Consider the following 21167-nt stretch of genomic DNA (forward strand, 5'->3'; position numbering starts at 1 on the left):
AAGTTAGATAGGTTACCAGGATTCGTCATAACTTCTTGGATGCCAAGTTGGATGTCAAAACGTCCTGCAGCAAACCCTTACGTGCAGCAATCAAGAAGCATGTGAGGCTCACTAGGCCTACCTAACACTCTTAAATAAAACACTGCCAGTGCATATTCTCCAAGTAATAAACTATTGTATAGGCCTTATTGCATTTATGTGTTGCTGTAACAGTCCTATGCTTGCACATTGCCAAGTATAACAGCTTCGGGCTAGGTAATGATTGTGTTTTAAAATCACTCTTGCGACCTTGTCTCTCAATCCCCCAGCACAGAGCAAAGGGTGTCTCCGGTGTCTCCCCCATGGACATATTTCCCCTCCATGCAGGCTGCCAGCCTCCACCGAAAAACCCGGGCTTGGCGCTCTGTCAACGAACAAAGGCCAATCAAGAGAATGAACTTCGAAGGGAGACGTTAGTGTAGCTGGCCAATGAGAGCCTAACATGTCTTGTGACGTCGCGTATGGGAGTGACTCTTTTCTATTCATAGCGTGTAGCACGCTTCCGTACCGGCATTTCAGTATTCCTCTGCCGAGAGGCATAAACCATTGAGTATTATTTATTTATTTATTGTGCACACCTTTAGTTTTTAATTAAAACATGTTGTCCCTCTGTCTTTACGTGCCTGTTTCAAACTCCGAGGCTATCGAGGTTGATTATTTTGAGTCAAATGGACTTCCGTCCGAGCTGAAATCCTTGTTCAAGCTAAGCGTGCTACTCCCATCATCCGAATTTTCTACTTATCAGAAATGGAGAAAGGTAAGGGTTTCAACAAAATATTTGTCCTTTTCACGTGTACGTGATGTATATACGCCTTATTTAGTTTGGTATGATCTTTTTCCACTTTTGTACTGAAATGCCATTTTTTTCGTCGCGTTGCTAAACCATGAGTCATACGTTCATAGGCTTGGTCTGTGGGTTGGAATTGCCGAGAAATGCACCGGCTTTCGTTACGTTACTTCCCCTGCCTGATGACCGAATATGGAGTGCTGCTCCGATTCAGAGTACTGTAGGTTGCAACGTTGTAGTTCTTAAATGTGCAGTATGTTTGACTGGTTCGGTCGGTCGATCGATCGATATTTAAGTAAGAGGACAATTAAGAAATGTATCCTGCTTTACCATCTTGATCTGTGCTAGCTTGTTAGCAACCCGGAGTGACCGCAAATGCTATGACCGGTATGACGATGAGTGATTGGGGGAAGGCTCCAGTTACGTTAGTCTGCGATCGAATGCCTCCTCCTGTAAATGTGCAGGTGTTTGAGCAAGCACGCTGTGCTTGAAAACCCTAATGCCAACCCAATACTGTAGCTGCAATAACTGAATTTGCCATGGTTGAATTAGCTACCTCAGTAGCCTAATCTGCAAAAGTTATTGAACGAAGCACTTTTTGACCGATAAAGTAAAGTCAAGAGACTTTCAAAATTAGTATATTAGTTTTTATCTATAAATTAACAACATAATGAGTGCAGGAAACCAAAGAATATTTTATATTGACACACTATTGACGAATAACTGCGTTGAGACATGTCTTGAGATTTTTGGCTACTGTCTGAATATCTGCGCTGACCCGCCAGACTGCGTGACCCAACCTTGGCTCTTGCTAGTGCGAATGATGCCCACAGGCGATCGACCATGGCTTTGCTTAGGAAGGGAACATCTATCTTTACACTCGTGAGATGGGTCTCAAATGCACAGGATCAGGAACGGCGCCAGTTGGTCAGCCCCCTGCAAAAAGAGTTTCCTGGTCACCAACTAAGCAACACCTGCAAGATCACACGGATTTGCATGTGGACAGAAATGCACAGCTGGTGTGTCACTCTCCGGTTTTGTGTGAAACCGATCTGTCTTTGTGATTTCTATCAACTTACTAGGCCCCTTAGCACACAGACACACAGACACACAGACACACAGACACACAGACACACAGACACACAGACACACAGACACACAGACACACAGACACACAGACACACAGACACACAGACAGGTGTGACTTTAGATCTGGTCGCACTGAGGTGTCAGGCCACCCTGATTAGGTCAGTGGGCAGCCTGACCTGGCAGAACTGCTATGTGACAATCATGAAGTATCGTGTGTCTTATCCCAATATCGGCCTCAAGCCTGATTGGAAGTTATGTAGGCCTGAACTTGCCACATGAATGTTGGATTTAGTGAAAGCGCTGCTTAATTTGCATTGCTATGTTGAAATAATGTGTGACCTGGTTCAAGTGACGCCTTTGTCAGTATTGAGTCACCTTCCTGTTTGTGTGTCATACACTGTCATTTAGGCTACTGATCTCCCTGTCCTTTTAGTAATGTCAAATTAAATAAGAGTTTCGTTCACATTCAGAATGTACTCATTCATCATGCAGAGCGTAGATGTTTAGGATATCCAAGTGTGTGTGTGTCCAGGATTATCTTTCTGTGGTCATTGGTGTTCTCTGTAAGTAACATCAGCCATCTTGCCCCTGCAGAAAACTGTGAAAGAGGAGAAGAAAGTTGATGACCAGCTGGACTTTGAGGAGTTTGTTCACTACCTTCAGGACCATGAGAAAGATCTGAAACTCGTCTTCAAGACGCTGGATAAAAAGAATGCAGGTATGAATCAGAGATAATAATAATACACATATCGTTTTCAAAGTTCTCAAAGAAGTTACACATTGAGCGATAATAGAAAACAAACAATAAACTCTGTAATAAAGACATTAAAAGAATAAAAACGTGACAGGTTGGGGGTTAGTTTGGGTCATTTGAGGGCCTTTTTAAATGATCACTGTGTGAGGGCATTTTTTTATAGTAATTTTTTTTTAGATGGCAACTCTACTAGTACAGTTCTATGTCTGACAACACTGTGCATGTTGTTGGCATTCAGACTGCAGGGTCTTTATCATGGCTTCTCTCTTCTTCTGATATAGGTCACGTTGATGCTAAAGAGATTGTGGAGTCGCTACGAGACCTTGGCGTCCACATTACACTACAGCAGGCCGAAAGGGTTTTGAGCAGGTAGGTTAAATGAACACCTCAACATGTCAAAAGCACTTCAAGCTTCGCAGAGCATTTGGTGAAGGGGAATGCAACTTTGTAATCTCAACACGTCATCTGTTAATTACCTAAAAGCTCATGAATCGCTTTGGTGACCTGCTTGTAAATCCTCTTGTGTCCTTTTTGAGTGATGACGCTGCTGCTTATTAACACCAGGCCAAATGTGCTTAGGGGTGACTGTCTGTCTCTCTCTCTCTCTTGCTTATGCTTGTTGCAGGCAGAAGGGACCAGTCTCTGGTTCCCTGCCACCTTGTAAGTAATGACCTTGTCTGTTCTCCTCGCTTGCCCAACCTCTTCTCTGCCTAACCAATGTCTCTCTCTACACCTATCTACTTGTATGGGACACATTTATAGAAACTAGTGATTTGATGTAATGCATGATGTTGTGAATTCAATGCATGCTGCGTCTATGAAACTTAATTTGCAAAGATAATTTATTTTTCCTGGTCAACCGCTTATTATGCCTCCCTACATTTAAGCAATTGTACAACATTTCTTATCCTGACTTTTAAACATTGTGAGGCTTCCATTCAGTTGGGTCAGTTGTAATGTGAGTATTCCTCATTGTATTGTAGTGTGGACAAAAATGGGACGATGACCGTTGACTGGAATGACTGGAAGAGCTACCCTACCCTACAGCCAGTGGAGAACATCCCAGAGATCATCCTCTACTGGAAACACTCAACGGTAAGACATGCATACACACAGACACACACACACACACACAAATACATGTACTTCTGACCATTTTTCTATCCGCCATCCTGCCTATGCTTTGGCCCCTTGCCCCAAATAGTGGCTCAACATTAGCCAGCCAGTCATAGCTGGACCACCGAAGCCTAGGCTGAGATGACCTGCTTGAAGTGTAGAGTTTGTATCGTCCCTCCTTGAATACACTCGTTAAATCACTCATGCCAAGAGTTTTTAGGAGTGTACCGGGGTTTAATTTACCCTCACACTCAAAGTACAGTTGCCAAAAATACCCTCTTCAAATAACCCTGCCAGGACACGGTGATCCAGGCCAGTAGACGGCTTTGCAGGCGTAGTGTGCCCGTCACTCAATCTTGACTAGTCTACCTGTCCTCTCTGCCAAGTTCTCGCCCAGCCTTGCCCCAAGCTAATTATAAAGCCTTGTGCACCTCGAGGAAGGCCAAACGAATGTCAAGCAGCCATAGTTTATGTGGGGGCCTCTGAATGTCTTGAATGCGCCCTTGCTTCATGACCAACAACATTCTGATTTGGAAACGCTCAGACATTTGGGATGACTGCACGCATTCCCTTATGTTCTGATAAGGACTGACCTCTCCACCCGCACCAAACATTGATTGTACCAAACCTGATTTGATTCGCACTTTTTTTATCCACAAATAGCCACGTCTCCACTATGCCGCTCAAAAGTGCTTTACAGAGAAAAACATTCTGCATAATCCACAGGTCTGTTATCTTAACCATGAATGCCCTTTGCTTTGGTATGACGACCTATATCTGAGGGGTTATGTAACCGCAGCTGTGATGTTCTCCTGAGGGGCCTTTGGCCTTTTGCTGTGTGAAGCTCCTACAGAGCACACAAGGCCCCAGTGACGCACTCAGTGAAATGTACACTCCTGAGGACACCTCAAACTCCCATGCGACCCCACAGAATTGGAATCAGCCTATGATGACCGCGAGCTATGACGACTAACCCTGACTGACGCACACAGTTCATGACCTGGCGATCGATATGTTAATAAGTGCCTGTTTTTTTTTGCCTGTGTGGGTCAAGGCAAAACCGCTTTGCTCGATGATGATGCAAAAGCAAAGGGGGATACTCCTGAAGTGCTACATGACATTTACCCCAGTTTCATTTTCTAAAGGCTGACTGGTGAAGAGCTTTGATATTGGGGCAGACCATAAGGTGTAAGTGATCTGAAAAGTGAACTGATTGGACATGTCTGTTTTATTCTGTGCAGATCTTTGACGTTGGGGAGAACCTAATGGTCCCTGATGAGTTCACCACAGAAGAGAAGCTGACCGGAATGTGGTGGAGACACCTGGTGGCAGGTGGGGGTGCAGGCGCAGTCTCCCGAACTTTCACTGCTCCCCTGGATCGCCTCAAGGTCATCATGCAGGTGAGCATGGCATCCACCCACACACACACACACACTTCCTGACACACTTTCACAAACTCCATAGCTCACCCACTGAAAGTACACCTTGTCCCCGACAGCACCTACACGCTCACTCATACGCTGTCTCAAACTGTCAGGCACAGTGGAAATGAGGGCGCTTTATGGAGGCTGCCATCGATAACCTGATCTACTTTCTTAGGTCTTTGCATGGGTGGCTTTCATCTTACGCAACCTACATGTTTCAACCGCCTTTCATTTTTAGGGAAAGTAGGTTGATTGTGTAACTTTGCCTGCTCTAGTGAACTGAGCAGTTTTAAACTGATAACCCTCATTGCACAAGAGTGCTTACTTAAGAGCTGTAAAATGTGTTTATCAGTACACATAAGCACACACTCTAGTTATTAAGTGAGTGTGTAAGAGAGAGGGTCTGAAGCCCACATGGTCTCACCTGCTGTGTAGTCCCACAGCCAATCAGAAAGCACTGTCGCTAACACACCCGTGTCCCTGAGCTTTGATTGGACAAGCGGTTGACGTTTTTTGAGCGTCACTATCCCTGACTGGACAAAGTTCCAGTCGAGGGGGCAAAGTCGGATCCATGTCATTGCAACAGTAGTGCGTCAGCAGTCTTGTTTGATCTGGGCCACTGAGGTTAAGTTGTGGGCTGCTTGTGAATTGGCAGGGTTTTACAAGTTTGTGAAATGTTCGACTTTGCTCTTGATAAACCTACACATGCAATAAAATCCCAAGAGATTTCTGTTCACTTGCCTCACAGCAGACATGGACCATTAATACTGAATAATACAAGTTGTATTATCACGATCTTGAAGTAATAAACCAAAGACCAAGTGTACATTATCTGTGCATTACACACACGTTTGGACTCCTTAAGAATAAAGTGGAAGGAAAAGGTTTTGAAGTCGGGGGAAGTGTTAAAAATTGAAATGAAAGTCTTTAGCGTTTGTGTTAAGTCCATCTGCTTCTTGTCTCCATCAGGTGCACGGGACTCGGACTGGAAACATGTGCATCATGAGCGGGCTGACCCAGATGATTAAAGAGGGCGGCGTCCGGGCGCTGTGGAGAGGAAACGGCATCAACATCATCAAAATTGCCCCCGAGACGGCCCTCAAGTTCATGGCCTACGAACAGGTACGACCCCGACCGGGATCAGAGCTAGGAGTGCTCTTACAGTACTAGGAGTGCTCTTACAGATCGCATGGCTACGCTAGGTGTGCCAAAACCTTGAGGCCATATTTTTGAATGATGTTGAGCCTTCGTCTTTCTGGTCAACATCTGCACTTGTTAAACAACGCTTGAACACACACACACACACACACAGCTAAACAGCTAAAACATCCATCATAGAAGCGCCTTTGATCTTTAAGTCTCGTACTAAAATTGTGATCCTCATCAAGTGTCTGCTTTCCTTGTCTTTAACAGATTAAGCGTATTATGGGGAGCAACCAGCAGACTATTGGCATCTCCGAGCGCTTTTTGGCCGGCTCTCTGGCAGGAGTCTTCGCCCAGAGCGTCATCTACCCTATGGAGGTGAGCAGACAGCGTCCAATCAATCAGTCAACCTCTGAATACATAGTGTTGCAGAAATGGGTTGTGTTTAAATACTATTGAATGTTAAATTATTTGTAAACATTCAAGGGTTAATAAAAAAAAGGAGATGAGGACAAATAAGAATTTCAAGTACAAAAGGGGATTTGAGTAGCCTTGTGTACCCCTTTTTAATCATTGGGACTAAAAATCCCATCATGATGTACCCCTTTTTATCGTTGGGAGTTCATATCCGATCGTGATGAACCCCTGGTCTCAGAAGACCGGTTTCCAGATGTTTCCCAGTTATCTTACCATGCTCTTGTCTGTCCTTGTGGCCTGCAGGTTCTGAAAACCCGGTTGTTGCTGAGGAAGACGGGCCAGTACAGCGGGATCTCGGACTGTGCCAAGCAGATTCTCAGGAGGGAGGGCATGAAAGCCTTCTACAAAGGCTACGTACCCAACATGCTGGGCATTATCCCCTACGCCGGCATCGACCTGGCGGTGTATGAGGTGAGCGAGCGCCTAGAAAACATGCCACCCCGTGAACAGCCCTAGCTATATGCCAGCCATGTAGAGAGGAATGCTCGGTCACACAGTGGCGGAATAAGCACTTGAGAGCTGTAGCTGAGTCGTAACCTTTTACCCTCTTCCCCCCCCCTCCCCATGCAGACTCTGAAGAACTCCTGGTTGCAGCGGTACGGTTCTGAGAGCAAGAACCCGGGTGTTTTTGTTCTGCTGGCATGCGGAACCATCTCCAGCACGTGCGGCCAGCTGGCAAGCTACCCCCTGGCCTTGGTCCGGACCCGCATGCAGGCGCAAGGTGAGCCGCGCCCCTCCCATCCATCACACCTTTACCCAGTGGTCTATTTTAGTGTTGTTTCTCACCTCGGGGTGCTGAACTGCAACGAATGTCGAGCTAATTAAGATCATATGTACGTAACATAATTGAGATGGTGTTCATGAGGTTGAGGTCATGATTGTGTAGAGAGGGCTGGCAATGGTCCACGTGACCCTCTTTCATCACTAATCTGCTCTGTTGTTTTCGTTTTATGCAGCTACACTTCAGAGCGGCGGCCCCCAGAGCACCATGACCGGGCTCTTTAAGCAGATCCTCCAAACGGAGGGCCCCACGGGCCTTTACCGGGGCCTGACCCCCAACTTCCTCAAGGTCATCCCAGCCGTCAGCATCAGCTACGTGGTGTACGAGCACATCAAGATGTCCCTGGGGGTGCAGTCTCGGTGAAGAGGGGTCTATGCGCTGGAAACAAACACGGTTGTGACTTGTTCGTTTTGGAGGGAGACGTAAAAGGGACAGAAGAATCATACTGTCTCTGCGCCTCAGACCCTGTGAGGAGTTGAGTCGTCGCCCTGTTGAGGGAATGAGGACGAAGGGCGCGCACAAGAAGTGAGGGAGGATGGACTATGGCTACTTCAGGAAGTGAACGAGTGGACTATGGATACTTCAGGAAGCGAATGCGTAAAGACTATGAATACTGCGTCACAGTGGGGAAGGCGCCTTCAACCAACACTGCTGCTGTTATTGAAATAGATTTATTTTATTAACTTTGATGAGAGACCATTGTACTTTATGGAATACTGGAACTAGGGACCAAGTTTATGTGTAAATCTGTGAGTTCATTTCCACATTGGAAAAGGTTGACGTGTGTGTGTGTGTGTGTGTGTGAATGAACGAACGAACAGAAGACACTTGATGTATTTCTCCAACTGAAAGCATTAACAGGTATCTGTCCCAGCGAGCAGCACCAAGTCTTGTTGCTCTGAAAGGGCGACCTCAAGCTCAGGTGGAGGAGTACAAATATCAGTGAAGAAGTCTCAACCATGTTTGCCTGACACTACACACAGCTTCACTCTGGCACTTAGGACTGCTGGGGAAGGGGTGTGGAGGCTCGGGGCCTTGCCTTGCTCCGGGGCCGGGGTAGGGGTATTTATTTGTTGGTTTCTTTATCTTTAAGCGTGAGCTCACACTGCCCCCTCTGCTCCACTGGTCTGACTGGTGGAGATATTTATGTATGACAGACAGATATTTATTTTTTTATCGTGTCAGTGAAGAGTGGGGGAAGATGGAGCGAGTCGCTTAATGCAGCGCAGTGGTGGTTGTGAAAGTTGTTTTTTGATCTGTGGGTATTGCCTCAAAAGGTCTTTCTGATGCCTCTGGGAGATTGTGAAAGATTATGCCCACGTTCAGTTTGATGTTTCAGAATCGGAGCAATTTTGCTCTTTTTATGTAAACAGAGCTGCCAGCTTGCGTTACAAATTGATGACGTTTGCAACAACGTGTTAAACTTGTTGAATCAACCTCGGTCGCTCATTCAGTATTGTTTAAAGAAAGCCTTTAATTCAACATATTTTTCAGAAGTTGAGGTAAAAATCAATGGGATTCCATGATTGTACACAGAAGCCTTTCTCTGTTCTGATTCAAAATGAATGCACTTTAATGGCTTCAGTCACTTTTAAAATGTAATTTACAGTTGGGGAAGAGCATTAAATCACTGGGTTTGTGTTGTCACTGAAATGTGACTCCTTTTTTTTTTTAATGGGCAAATCATTCCAAATACGTTAGGTTTAAAAAAAAGCAACAAGAAGACTAGGTACACAGGTTCTGAGGTGATTTGGGTGGATTGTTATCAGCAAATCTGAAAAGAAATATCCTCTTCTTTTCAGTATACTTCACTACAACTGAATGTAAACCACTGCTCTTGAATACAACTAGCATTTGCAGATGTGAGGCCTCAGGGACCAAGTTGAATTATTTGTCCTTCGTAGCCATTTAAATGGTTAGCTAGTTTTGTCTTTTTCTGTTCTATTCTGTTAGCCCTCTGTGTTGCATTTAACAGATCTGAGAAGATGTACACTCTGGACTTATCAAATAAAAAACTCATTTTAAAACCTAATGTCTGCTAGTTGTTTGTATTATGACATTACATGAGGGGAGGGGTAATGGGGAAATGTATTCCTAAAAGTGTTTAGTCTTTTTAAACATATTTGATAGCACACCTATTCTTAGTGGGTCAATATCAATCTTACCATAATTTTCCTGTGAAATTGTAACAACTGGGTTTCCAATGGTGACCTGACCAAACCGAAGGACAGTCACTAAAAGATGGTGTAGAGTTCTTATAGCCATGGACTTATCAGCACTCTCCCTTATCATGTATCCGTTATTGGTACTTTTCCAAATGGGGGAGAGTTAACACTGGGGGCAATGGACATGAGTCTTCAGTTACACAGGTACAATTAAGGTGTTCTTACCACCAGGAAGTCATAAAGACAAAACGTCCTCCATTCAAACAGTGCCACCCAAGGTCAAAGAAGGGTGGATCTTACATTACATTATTATTAATTAGTATTTGGCCTTATATCAGAGGAGAACTACCTCCAGGAAACGGCATGCTTTAAAGGTGCATTGTGTAGGACTTAGCGGCATCTAGTGGTGAAGTTGCAGATTGCATCCAACTGAATACCCCTCCGTCACCCCTCCCTTTCCAAGTGTTTAAGATAACCAATAGTGCAGTGCCAAAACATTGGCAAAAAATGACATTGTCTCGATCTATGATAAAGCTTTGTTCTATCTATGATAAAGCTCACTGATATTGTCATGCCGCCACCTGATGGACTAAAGTGAAATGTTGGTTCTGTCATCTGAGATTCTTCCATCTTCTGCTCTAGTCTTTCATTTCATAAACACTTCCACTTTGATGTTTTAATGGCTTAATCGCGTCACAAAAGTGGTTCACTGCAGAGCCATCCATAGTGTCCAGATGAGCATAAAATATCACTGGTATGTAAAAACTACAGGGACAACAAAATAGATGTAAATGTTGATCGTATTCCCTTCTACTCATAATAAGAAAAGTAAACACCTCAAAGGTTGAAACTTTCCCTTTAAGAATTAGGATTTTGGAGAGGATATGAAAGCTAGTTTATCTGTCTTTCCTTAACAAGCAGGACAATTATTCTCTTTAAAAGTTAGAAAAAAAAGTTAAAAGTTCACATTTGTGTTATCAAATTTCACTATGACCCTTACATTCTGTCTCTTGTGCTATCATTTACTGAATGCAAGCTAAACTACAGAGCAAAATCACACTCTTTCTGAGTGAACCAATCTATGAACTGTCTGAAACAATGGATATCAGCCTCAAATGCCCCCCCCCCCAAAAAAATAGCTGCGCGCTTTACGTGCGCAAAACATGCCACACCCCTTGGGGCTAAGCCCCCCCCCCCCTTTCTTGGATTCCTAGAAACGCCCCTGCACAAAGAAGACAAAAGACAGATACAGAGGACCGCTACTAAGGAACACAAGTGTATCTATATAATAAAGGACTACAGGAGTGGGCCTAAAAGCTCAAAATCTCATCAATTAAAGCAACATTTCTTGTACAGATATTATTCTTGAGGCATAGTCCTTTAGTTTGACATTGAACATTTAATTGAATTTAACATACCGGTACATGGCCAAGGATACAACTCAGCGAAGGCAATGTGTAACGTAAGGAGCCTACAATTCGAGTATGTTTGAAATTATTCCACCAGTCAGTTGTAACCTCATCAGAACCAATCAGAGCACACTATTGTACAAGCTCATGTTCCCCGTCTTCATTCATTCTCTGCTCATTCCATGACGAAAGTAGCCTGCCTGAAGGGTTGATTCCTGTGTTGCGGAAATGCCAGGAATGGGTGGGATTTTGTCCATAAACAATTACGGTATGGACAATGACCAACGTTTGTTCCACCGAATCTTCATTTCAGTGGATTTAAGATGAACCACCATACCTTGTCCGCTGGCAACTAGACCACACAACTAGACCTTCATTTACTGGCTACTACCATAACCGATGGGTGTGGTCGGCGCGGCATTCCAAAGGTAAATGCGCAGGCGCATAGCGGAGACCACCATATTAACAAGATCCGATTATTTTGTTTTCTTTTCAAGTCAAAGTCGGCTTTAAATGTCATGAGGATCACGTTACTTTTGTTTAAAAAAAAACGGATTGGGATTGAATACATCTTTTAGAATTCGTTGAAAGGCGTTCAGTCTCTGCTCAAGATGTTCGAGGAGACTTTTCAAAACTTCACGATAAATTTCAACGCTTTAAATCCGAGAGTTACATTTTCGGGTGGCGATGTCGTGTCAGGTCAAGTTTCGTTTGAGCTCAGTAAAGAAGCAAAGATTCAGTCCATAATGATGTCGCTGAAAGGCAAAGCCAACGTGTTATGGCATGAACAAAATCAGGGTCCTAGATCAACGGGAGTGGGAAGAAACAGAAGAAGGAGAGCAGGAGGTGCACAAGGGAGAAGGAGAACATACTCCGCCGAATTAAATTTCTTCAACCTCTCCCATATTGTGATGCAAACTAACGATGGTAGGTCATGCAACAATGTGAACCTTTTGAATTGAATTAGTGCTTCATACTTGATCATGATGAAAGTCATTCTGCCCTCTAATAACTTTACCTCAATGTTGCTTGTCTACAGCAAACGGTCACACAATCGTACCTCCCGGGAAGCATGTATACCCGTACTCATTCCAGCTTCCACATGGGTATGCTATGTCATTTCTTTTAAATAAGATTTCCTGCCATTCTGCCGGAATTGAAAAGGTGGTAACATATGTCTTTTCCTTCAAACAGTGACTTCCCTTCATCGTTTAAAGGAAATTATGGGAAAATTGTGTATTCCATGGTTGTGGCCATAAACCGACCTTGGCACTTGGCTAAAGAATTTGATACGGATATCCAGTTTGCCAGCCGCACGGATGCCAACCATCCACAACTTCGGGTGAGGGATCTTCAAGATGTTAAGAGTCAGAAAAAGTATAACCAGGAAGCGAAGTATTTCAAACTAATTTAAACCCATTGAAAATGTAATTCTGTTGTTCTTTTTGTTGTTGTCAGATGCACACACACACACACACACACACACACAGAGAGAGAGCGAGCGAGAAAGCATGTGTGTTTTATTTTTGCATCGACGTACCAGCAAATCTATGTTATTGGCTTTGTACAGAGTGTGAATAATGTATTAAATGAAAAATAATGAATCTTGTGCTGGCAGGTGCCTCTTACAGGGGCCAATGCCAAGACTCTGTGCTGCCTGTGGTGCACCAGTGGACCCGTGTCCTTAAACGCACAACTGGAGAGGAAGGGGTACAGCCCAGGTAATGTACACTCTCCAGGAGAGGACCGGTTATTTGCCATTATGTAATTACATTGACACAATTAATCCCTTGCCACTCCCATAACTGCCAGCCACTCCTGCACTTGTTCAGGCAGGAAAGGAGAGAAAATTAAAGAGGGAAAGCACTACAGAAGTGCACTGATTAAGGAATATACCTAGAAAGGATTGGGCCACTCTGGGATCTGTACTGCGTGGCTTATTGCAGCAGTGTATTTAACTTGTGTGAGCTCATCAGCCACCACATGAGCTACATAGAAGGCATATAAATGTAGCATGAGTTATTACGTTTGAGTATCAACATCAACGGCTACATTTCTTCTCTTTGTTTCTTTGTTTTGTTTTATCCAGGAGAGACTGTGAAAGTTATTGTGGAAATCGGAAATGCCTCCAGTCGCACAGTCACGCCTTACGCTAAACTGGTCAAGGAAGAGATCTTTTACACTTCTGGAAGGCGAAAGAGAAAATATACATCGAGCGTTGTGCAATGCAGAGAGGGTCAAAGCATTGGTCCCAACACTACAGAAGTCCACAGTGAGCTCATGTGCCCCATTCCTGAGAATGCTACCTTAACCATTGCTAACTGCCAAATCATCGACGTTCAGTACTTTCTGATGGTAAGCATCAACACACAAGAGCTGAGCACAGTTTAGGGAGTCATCAGTTACACACTTGTTGTGCGTTACACAAATACAATTTAATATTTGTATTATTATTGTTGTAGAGATGTTGTGTCCCTTATTTCACTTATCTTATTACAGGTGGGTCTGAAGATTTCCCGGAGTACAGACCTGGATATCAAATTCCCTATTTCGCTGTGCAGTATTCCTTTTGATGCAAACAGGCCAGTCACAGCAGCCCCACTGCAGAACCCAAGCCTCTACCCAGGTCCGTACCCGAATCAACAGCCAGGCCCGTACCCAAATCAACAACCAGGTCCGTACCCGAATCAACAACCAGGTCCGTACCCGAATCAACAACCAGGTCCGTACCCGAATCAACAACCAGGTCCGTACCCGAATCAACAACCAGGTCCGTACCCGAATCAACAACCAGGTCCATACCCGAATCAACAGCCAGGTCCGTACCCGAATCAACAGCCAGGTCCGTACCCAAATCAACAACCAGGTCCATATCCGAATCAACAACCAGGTCCGTACCCAAATCAACAACCAGGTCCATATCCGAATCAACAACCAGGTCCGTACCCAAATCAACAACCAGGTCCCTACCCGAATCAACAACCAGGTCCGTACCCGAATCAACAACCAGGTCCGTACCCGAATCAACAACCAGGTCCCTACCCGAATCAACAACCAGGTCTGTACCCGAATCAGCCACAGGGCCTGGATCCTCAGAACCCCCCTCAGTTCGAGGCTCCACCACCTAAGTAAATGTTCCGTCTGCTGACAGTAAGAATACTGTCTTCTAGATGGTTTCGGTCAAGGAGGAAGTGGACAAATGTTCTACAGAATAGAAGAGGTCATGTTATATTAGTTGACACCAGGTAGCTTAGAGCCCAGGTTTGCAGGTAATTCCTAGTTTCTGGAGGAGTTATTGATTGCATATGAAATAGGTTATCCAAACAGTTACTCCTGTCTTCCTGAAACAGACGTAATCTCCTTCTGTGTCTGCACTCTCATTGCATGTGAAAGTAAGGCTATGATCTGCTGATGATCTCTTATCTAAAGACACCTTAAGATGCCTTTGGACAAAACTGGATGCCTTATAACTTATTCTTACCTCTATGTTGGCTTTATGTCATTTCTTTCTTCTTCTTTTTTTCTATTATATGGATTTAATGTTGCACTACCATTTTGAGAAAGGGATAAACCAAGCCTCACTCAAACCACTGGCAGGCTTGATAAGGTGAAACTCCTTTTGTATGTTGTTATACGTGTTCATTCTTACTCTGTTAAACATCATTGGTGATGTAGTTCTGTTTGGACTCTTCCTCAGGGACAGTAGTCACAGACATTCATATTCCCACCTACTTTCACATATTAGTTACATAATGGAGAGCTGCCATATTGTCATTGACATCAGATGTCTGGTTTAGGACGAGGGTTGTCATTATGGGTTCATAATGAGCCAGTTTTTGGTGGGAACGAAAGACGTTGAAAGCTTATTGGCTAGAGAGGTTCCTAGATCAGGTTTAAACATCATTTTTTTTTTATGTTGTTACCATTAAAGGTACATTATGCAGCTGTATCTGTTTGTTAGATATATTTTATATCTTAGGCAGCTATTTTTTTCTAGAAGTTCTAGAAAAAACCTAAAATTCATTTTTATGGCATATGGCCTTACCCATAAATACACCCGTCGTTACTATTAGCCGCAATGGCCAGGCTATTTATACACATGTGTTGGGCTTTCTGTGATACATGCTCTAAAAATGCTTTACAGCATGTTGTTACCAAATTTCTCGGCAAAACACATTAGTTATCAAACTAGCTAGCTTTTATAAGTGCCAACTGTGTTATTGTTTGTGTTTACAAAGCCAGTCTTTTGGCTTTAGCCAGTTAACTCACTACATTAGGGTGAAAACTTCTTAGTGCTGCTTTAAACGAAAAAGGTTTGTGTTTTAATACAGACTGATTCAGAAAAGATGTTGTCAGTTATTCTCCTTCTCAGGTTGATAGAAGGTGTCTTTGTTTGGTGAGCGGTTAAACTTTGCTCTCTTTTAGGGGGGTTGCACTCCCTAGTCTCTAAGGTCTCTCTCTCTTGCTCTCTCTCTCTCTCTCTCTCTCTCTCTCTCTCTCTCTCTCATTGTTGTAAAAGAAAAACACTGCCGACTGTATATATCGTGTTAGCATCTCATTAGTGTTTACTCTGGGTATGATTGTCCAGTCATGATGGTGTCAGTGTGATGATCATGCCATTGTGTAGATCTCCTTACATTTATCAGCACATAACCCTGTGGGACCAGAAACCAGAACAAACTAATCCAAGTGCCAGGAAGACTAATCTACCTGAGTTAATAAGTGCCAGGAAGACATTGTATTGTTATTCTTCATGTGCAATATTGAAACATTTAGGTAAGCATAGCTTATACGCACATGTATGTTACTCTTCATGTGCAATATTGAAACATTTAGGTCAGCATAGCTTATACGCACATGTATATTATGTATGATTTTTTTTTGCCTTAAAATCGATTGATTTGCACTCCCTGTAATGTTGGACTGTTCAAAGCCTAACTGGGGGTGGTTTAGCCACATACTCAGTGTGTTTAGGCTAGTCAGAGATCCAATAATGACTTGCACTCCGCTAACTCAGGACGAAGACAACCTGATCACAACCACTATTCCGATCACAACCACTATTCCGATCACAACCACTTTTTTTGATCACATCCACTATTCCAGTTGTCTGAAATATGCATCTGGCCCACTGCCTGACTTGGAATACGTTTCAGTATCAGTTGTAAACAGGTGCTTTTGACACATCAAGTCACAATACCTTGCCTTTTAATACAGTTTAACCTTAATGCATTGATACACGGTGAGATGTATACAGCTACTTTGGAAGAAAAATTACAGAACCTCTGGAAGATAAAATGGGCATTAGCTAACTCCCCCCCGACCCCCCCAACATTTGTAGGCACTCCTTGAAATGTCTTTTTTAAATTGTATTTTAATTATATGTATAGAAATCCTATCTTGATTTCTAACTATGTATGTTATGTATTTTAACCATGACCTGACATGTATCATCTCAATTGTATCTGCTCAATGTTATCATGAACACAAGGCCACATATCTGAACATAACACAACACTCCAGCATGTATGTGTTTGTGTAGAAGTATGTTTTACTGTATTCATTATTTCAATGAGTTGAAATAAAATGGATTTTGATTAATTAAGTTAAAAGCAAAGGATGAGGTTCCATGTTCCAGCGTAAACTGTAAATGTTTTTAAAGATGTATTATCGTTTGCATATAACCTGTACCTTTCAATAATCTGTTACAAAATACATAGAAGCCATAAGTGTTTATGTGCATCTCTTTGGATAAAAGTGTCTGCTGAATACCTTTACCTTATATTACCTCATATAAATGGAATTGAACCAACAAATGTGTGTCGTCACATTCAATAAAGTTCAAATGGTTTATTGATTTGTAAATGGTTTTGATTTTAAACGACTTCCCTAAACCACTGCATATTTCTTATTCATAATGTTTGGTCAGCTCCAACTTTTTTCGGTATTCCAAGTAAATCCAACTCTATTTTAAAATGCACCTCTTATTCGCTGCCATTAAAAACATATCCGTACAAGACACCTCTAGATGTTTTTTTGTTTCCTATCAAGGAGACGTGATTATTTGATCATGCATGACTTTTGTTCAGTGTTTAAGTAGGTTCGGTTTTGGCAGTTTGCCACGTCATATCATATAACTAAATGGATTTAGTTCTGTTGTCTAAAGTAGTTGGTAAACAAGATGCAACAGAAGCACTAGCAAGCTTGTTTGAGGTTGGCCCAGCTCAGTTTTAGACAGTAACTGGGAATTCATGACCCATACCTTTACTGGCAAGGTCAATGGTAGGCTATGATGACCAGCACTGTCAAATGAAGTGTCTGACCATAAATGTGTGTGTGTGTGTGTGGGTGAAAGTGATTTTATGGAGGTGGTGTACACACACACTCTGAATTCCACCTCTGCATTTGACCTATCCAGGGTAGTGACACACACAGCACCCAGTGAACACACACAGTGAAGTTATGGACACTAACCCGGAGCAGTGAGCTGCCTTCAGGCGGTGCCCGGGAAGCAGTGATCGGGTTTGGTGCCTTGCTTTGTCTTTATTAAGGCAATGTCTTAAATTGTTCCAGGACCTTCCACTGATATTCGTCTTAATGCAGAAGGCATTTAATTGAGGCTATCAAATGTATGTAATAAATAAAATAACAAAAAATAATAGAATAATATATATATAAATTCTTACAGTTGTTCTGTGTTGTGTTCAAATCAACTCTATGATATATGATGGGGAGTGGTCTATTTTTGTAACAAAGGCCAGCTGGCACTCTTGAGCAAACTAGTAGCCTCCTATCAATTCCTTATGGGTCTATAGCAGCCCCGCCATACACTCTCAATGTGTTGGTACATACTGACCTCCTGTGGTCGCTCCGGTCTCTGCACGCAAATCTCTGCTTCAGAGGAACAAAACAGCTCAAGGAGGAAGAAGAAAAGGCTGGGATAGTCGTTTTGTCAGTTTAAATGCCAATTTCCGCCATATGCCACAAGCTATAGCAACGTGAAAAATATGTACAGCTTCATTTTCAATTTCTTTGCGTTAAAACTCAAAGATGGATCCGTAAATTTCAACTTTTAACCCGATTAACGTGGGCGTAATTAGTTAGCTTACGTTAGCTAGCTAGGATAGTAGCTTTCTTTATCAGCTGCTTTGTTGGTGTGGTGTCACACTTTGACAGAGTGCCAGTCATTTGATTTTTTTACGTACTAAAGTTACAGCTCAACCTTAACTAACCTTCTATAATATTTATTTTTAAGTTTTTGCTGTGCTCCAACATGGTAAAATGTTCAAGAAAGTGTTTAGGAAAGGGTGTGTCGTAAGAACTGGACATGTCATTCTTACTTGGGCGACAACACTGGTGTTATTTTTACACGACACAGGTAAGGCGGTTGACAGAATAAAATCATGGGTCCAATCAGGGGTCCAATCATGGGTCTAATCAGTTTCACACATTCTAACCCAAGTGTATGAACTGACTTCCACAGATTTGCGGAAGTATGAAGAGAGAGGTGAGCTGACATATCCGGTGGTTTTCGCATCCTTGGTGCTCATTTCCGTGATGCTCTACTTCACTGTTTCTCTCATGGACCCAGGGTTCGTTCTCAGCGACGTTGAGGTGATGCTTTTAATACATCCCGATGACCCATAGCCCTACATACTACTCAAACGGATAACAAACGGGTCTTTACAGGTTAACGTCATACAGTTTTACTTGATCGAGTTATTATCTATAGCAGACATCATCAACAAATGAAGAACTGGAAGAAATGATGCCACAAACAGCTCGTCTGAGACGCTGTGGATACTGTTTACTACTGGTATGACTGTATTACTTTGCATTACAACATATACTCAACCTGAACAAAGGATCAGTGTATCAGTATTCCTGAAAACACACTGAATGTTGCTTTTGTTTAGCCATAGTTTAGTTTGCCTTACCAATCACATTTACCTCTGGAAGAAGACAGGTTGTAAAGTTATTCTTCTCCCAAACAGCAACCAATGAGAGCCAAGCACTGCAAGGTGTGCAACAGATGTGTGAGACGGTTTGACCACCACTGTCCCTGGATAGAGAACTGCGTGGGGGAGAGGAACCACCGCTGGTTCCTGCTCTATCTGGGAGTCCAGCTGCTGGTTCTTCTGTGGGGCCTGCAGACTGCATGGTGAGTGATGCCTCATGGAGATCCATCCATACTCCAGTTGATTATAGGTAATAATACTACGGTCTCTGCATCTGTAGGTGAGCTAAAGGTGAGCATTGGGGAAAGTCTGCACCCCACAGTGTTAAACCTTTGTGGCCTGTGGCCAGACTTAATCCTCTAGGTTTTTTTCCAGCTTTCATTTATGTTTACATCCTTAATGGTGTTGAAATGAGACCACTCTATTGCCTCTATCCAGTTCAGTAGAATCTAATTCATGTGCAAACAGCCTGCCATCCCAAACTGTAGACCAAGCAGCAAGATGTTTAAGAATGTATTTTACCATGAGTAATACCACACTGTGCTATGTTATACAATTTAATTAGAAATAGAAACTGCTTTATCTGTTGTGTGTATCGTTAACCCATTGCATCTCCTTAATGTGTTACACATATCTGTCTTGCATCCTATTTACACCACTGTAGTTTTTCCATATGATGCATGGTTGTGATGTGTGTGATAGAACTGTCTTTGCTGGACTGACCCTTCCATTCCAGAGTGGTGGTGAGCATGTGAATAAACCCAAATGACAGAGCTGTGTCTCTGTGTGGGACAGGTCAGGCATTGTTTCCACTCCCACTTGGAAACTGTGGTTGGTGCAGAATGGCTTCCTGCTGGCAGCCCTGGGTGTGACCGGGGTGTTCTCGGGCGTGGTCGTCCTCCTACTGGGCTGCCATCTGTACCTGGCCTCCAGCAGCACCACCACGTGGGAGTTCATGTCCCGCCATCGGATCTCCTACCTGAAGCACTGCGACTCCGAGGAGAACCCCTTCGACCGAGGGCCGCTCTGCAACCTGTGGGACTTCTTCTGTGTGTGCCGGACTGTGGCTTGGGAGAAAGTGTACGCCAAGGTCAGAGCGAGCGCAGTGTGACTACTGGCTATGACGACATCACTGGGATGCATCTCTTCACAGTGGCTACTCCATTGTTTTGTTTTTAAGAAATGACCCGACTCTTATGATTGGAGCCTCATCAGTCATCGGGGAAGGAGTTTGCCATTGTGGTGCTAGATGCGCCAGATACAGCTCATGGACATGGGCTGTTGCCGAGCATTTGCCATCTGCCAATTGTTTTTTTCATCGAGATTACAATTAACATGATTTGTAATACATTCCCACATAATCTGTTTTGACCATAAGTGGCAAATTACATCTCGAATGGAAAAGCTTTCTAATCTTTTTCAGATGGGGCATTTCCGCTCAGTCTTGTTTAAGTCTGGGTTTTATAAGCCTTGCTCAAATCTGTTTGGTCAAGTGTAACCATTTACTGAACACATGATTCAGAATAATCAAAATAGACTAATTTTGCTGTTTTTTTTTTGTGGGAAATGTTACTGAATTTGTATAAAAGGATGGGTTTGTTTTGTGACGATATCTTTTGTTTTACTGTAATTTAATACAAATATGTAATTAATTATGAATACATAATTTTATTAACATTTTATTGTACCGTGATTATTGTACCATTTTATTGACACTGCTCATTTCCTAGAGTTAGCAAGAACTACATCCAAAAAGGCTCTTAACTGTATAACACAAATGTTTCAGTTAATCAAGACAATTGATGATATTTAATATAATTAAATGTAATATTTTAACAACATTTATATTTATTGGGATTCCAGCATAGTTGTTTGCTGGGAAGAAGTTGATGAAAACTCAAAGGTAGTTGCCTTATTTTCCAAAATATTATAATGTACACAACCACACCTTTCCACTGAATCTCACAAATCATGCTGGACTTCATGGACAACACAAAATTATACACACCACCATTATACCAACCA

General features: G+C 42.9%; 3 protein-coding genes across 3 annotated transcripts; all 3 read left to right on the top strand.

The window, feature by feature from the left end:
• The first annotated feature begins 317 nt into the window (after positions 1-317).
• Positions 318-9637, top strand: slc25a25a (solute carrier family 25 member 25a). Its single transcript, XM_080853179.1, has 10 exons — positions 318-796; positions 2510-2633; positions 2951-3038; positions 3653-3764; positions 5027-5185; positions 6179-6331; positions 6623-6730; positions 7073-7240; positions 7400-7550; positions 7786-9637. The coding sequence occupies exons 1-10, from the start codon at positions 638-640 to the stop codon at positions 7971-7973; spliced, it is 1410 nt and encodes a 469-aa protein (XP_080709305.1). The 5' UTR covers positions 318-637; the 3' UTR covers positions 7974-9637.
• A 2077-nt stretch (positions 9638-11714) lies between these two features.
• Positions 11715-15672, top strand: LOC308376494 (arrestin domain-containing protein 3-like). The gene is made up of 6 exons (XM_080852851.1): positions 11715-12111; positions 12224-12290; positions 12379-12526; positions 12803-12905; positions 13274-13539; positions 13684-15672. Exons 1-6 carry the CDS (start codon positions 11796-11798, stop codon positions 14314-14316), a joined length of 1533 nt encoding a protein of 510 aa, XP_080708977.1. The 5' UTR covers positions 11715-11795; the 3' UTR covers positions 14317-15672.
• Positions 15673-18248: 2576 nt separating this feature from the next.
• On the top strand, positions 18249-20732 carry zdhhc12a (zDHHC palmitoyltransferase 12a). The gene is made up of 5 exons (XM_080853059.1): positions 18249-18562; positions 18668-18798; positions 18920-19000; positions 19179-19345; positions 19938-20732. The coding sequence occupies exons 1-5, from the start codon at positions 18466-18468 to the stop codon at positions 20251-20253; spliced, it is 792 nt and encodes a 263-aa protein (XP_080709185.1). The 5' UTR covers positions 18249-18465; the 3' UTR covers positions 20254-20732.
• The last annotated feature ends 435 nt before the right edge of the window (positions 20733-21167 follow it).

This window comes from Sprattus sprattus (genome assembly GCF_963457725.1).
Source record: "Sprattus sprattus genome assembly, chromosome: 15".
Taxonomy (NCBI): Eukaryota; Metazoa; Chordata; class Actinopteri; order Clupeiformes; family Clupeidae; genus Sprattus; species Sprattus sprattus.

Coding starts and splice junctions, on each gene's coding strand:
- slc25a25a (XM_080853179.1), top strand. CDS start 638: ATGTTGTCCCTCTGTCTTTACGTGCCTGTTTCAAACTCCGAGGCTATC. Junction 2,634..2,950: donor GCTGGATAAAAAGAATGCAG/GTATGAATCAGA, acceptor CTTCTGATATAG/GTCACGTTGATGCTAAAGAG. Junction 3,039..3,652: donor GCCGAAAGGGTTTTGAGCAG/GTAGGTTAAATG, acceptor ATTGTATTGTAG/TGTGGACAAAAATGGGACGA.
- LOC308376494 (XM_080852851.1), top strand. CDS start 11,796: ATGTTCGAGGAGACTTTTCAAAACTTCACGATAAATTTCAACGCTTTA. Junction 12,112..12,223: donor TGTGATGCAAACTAACGATG/GTAGGTCATGCA, acceptor GCTTGTCTACAG/CAAACGGTCACACAATCGTA. Junction 12,906..13,273: donor GAGGAAGGGGTACAGCCCAG/GTAATGTACACT, acceptor TGTTTTATCCAG/GAGAGACTGTGAAAGTTATT.
- zdhhc12a (XM_080853059.1), top strand. CDS start 18,466: ATGTTCAAGAAAGTGTTTAGGAAAGGGTGTGTCGTAAGAACTGGACAT. Junction 18,799..18,919: donor TCGTTCTCAGCGACGTTGAG/GTGATGCTTTTA, acceptor TATCTATAGCAG/ACATCATCAACAAATGAAGA. Junction 19,346..19,937: donor TGGGGCCTGCAGACTGCATG/GTGAGTGATGCC, acceptor TGTGTGGGACAG/GTCAGGCATTGTTTCCACTC.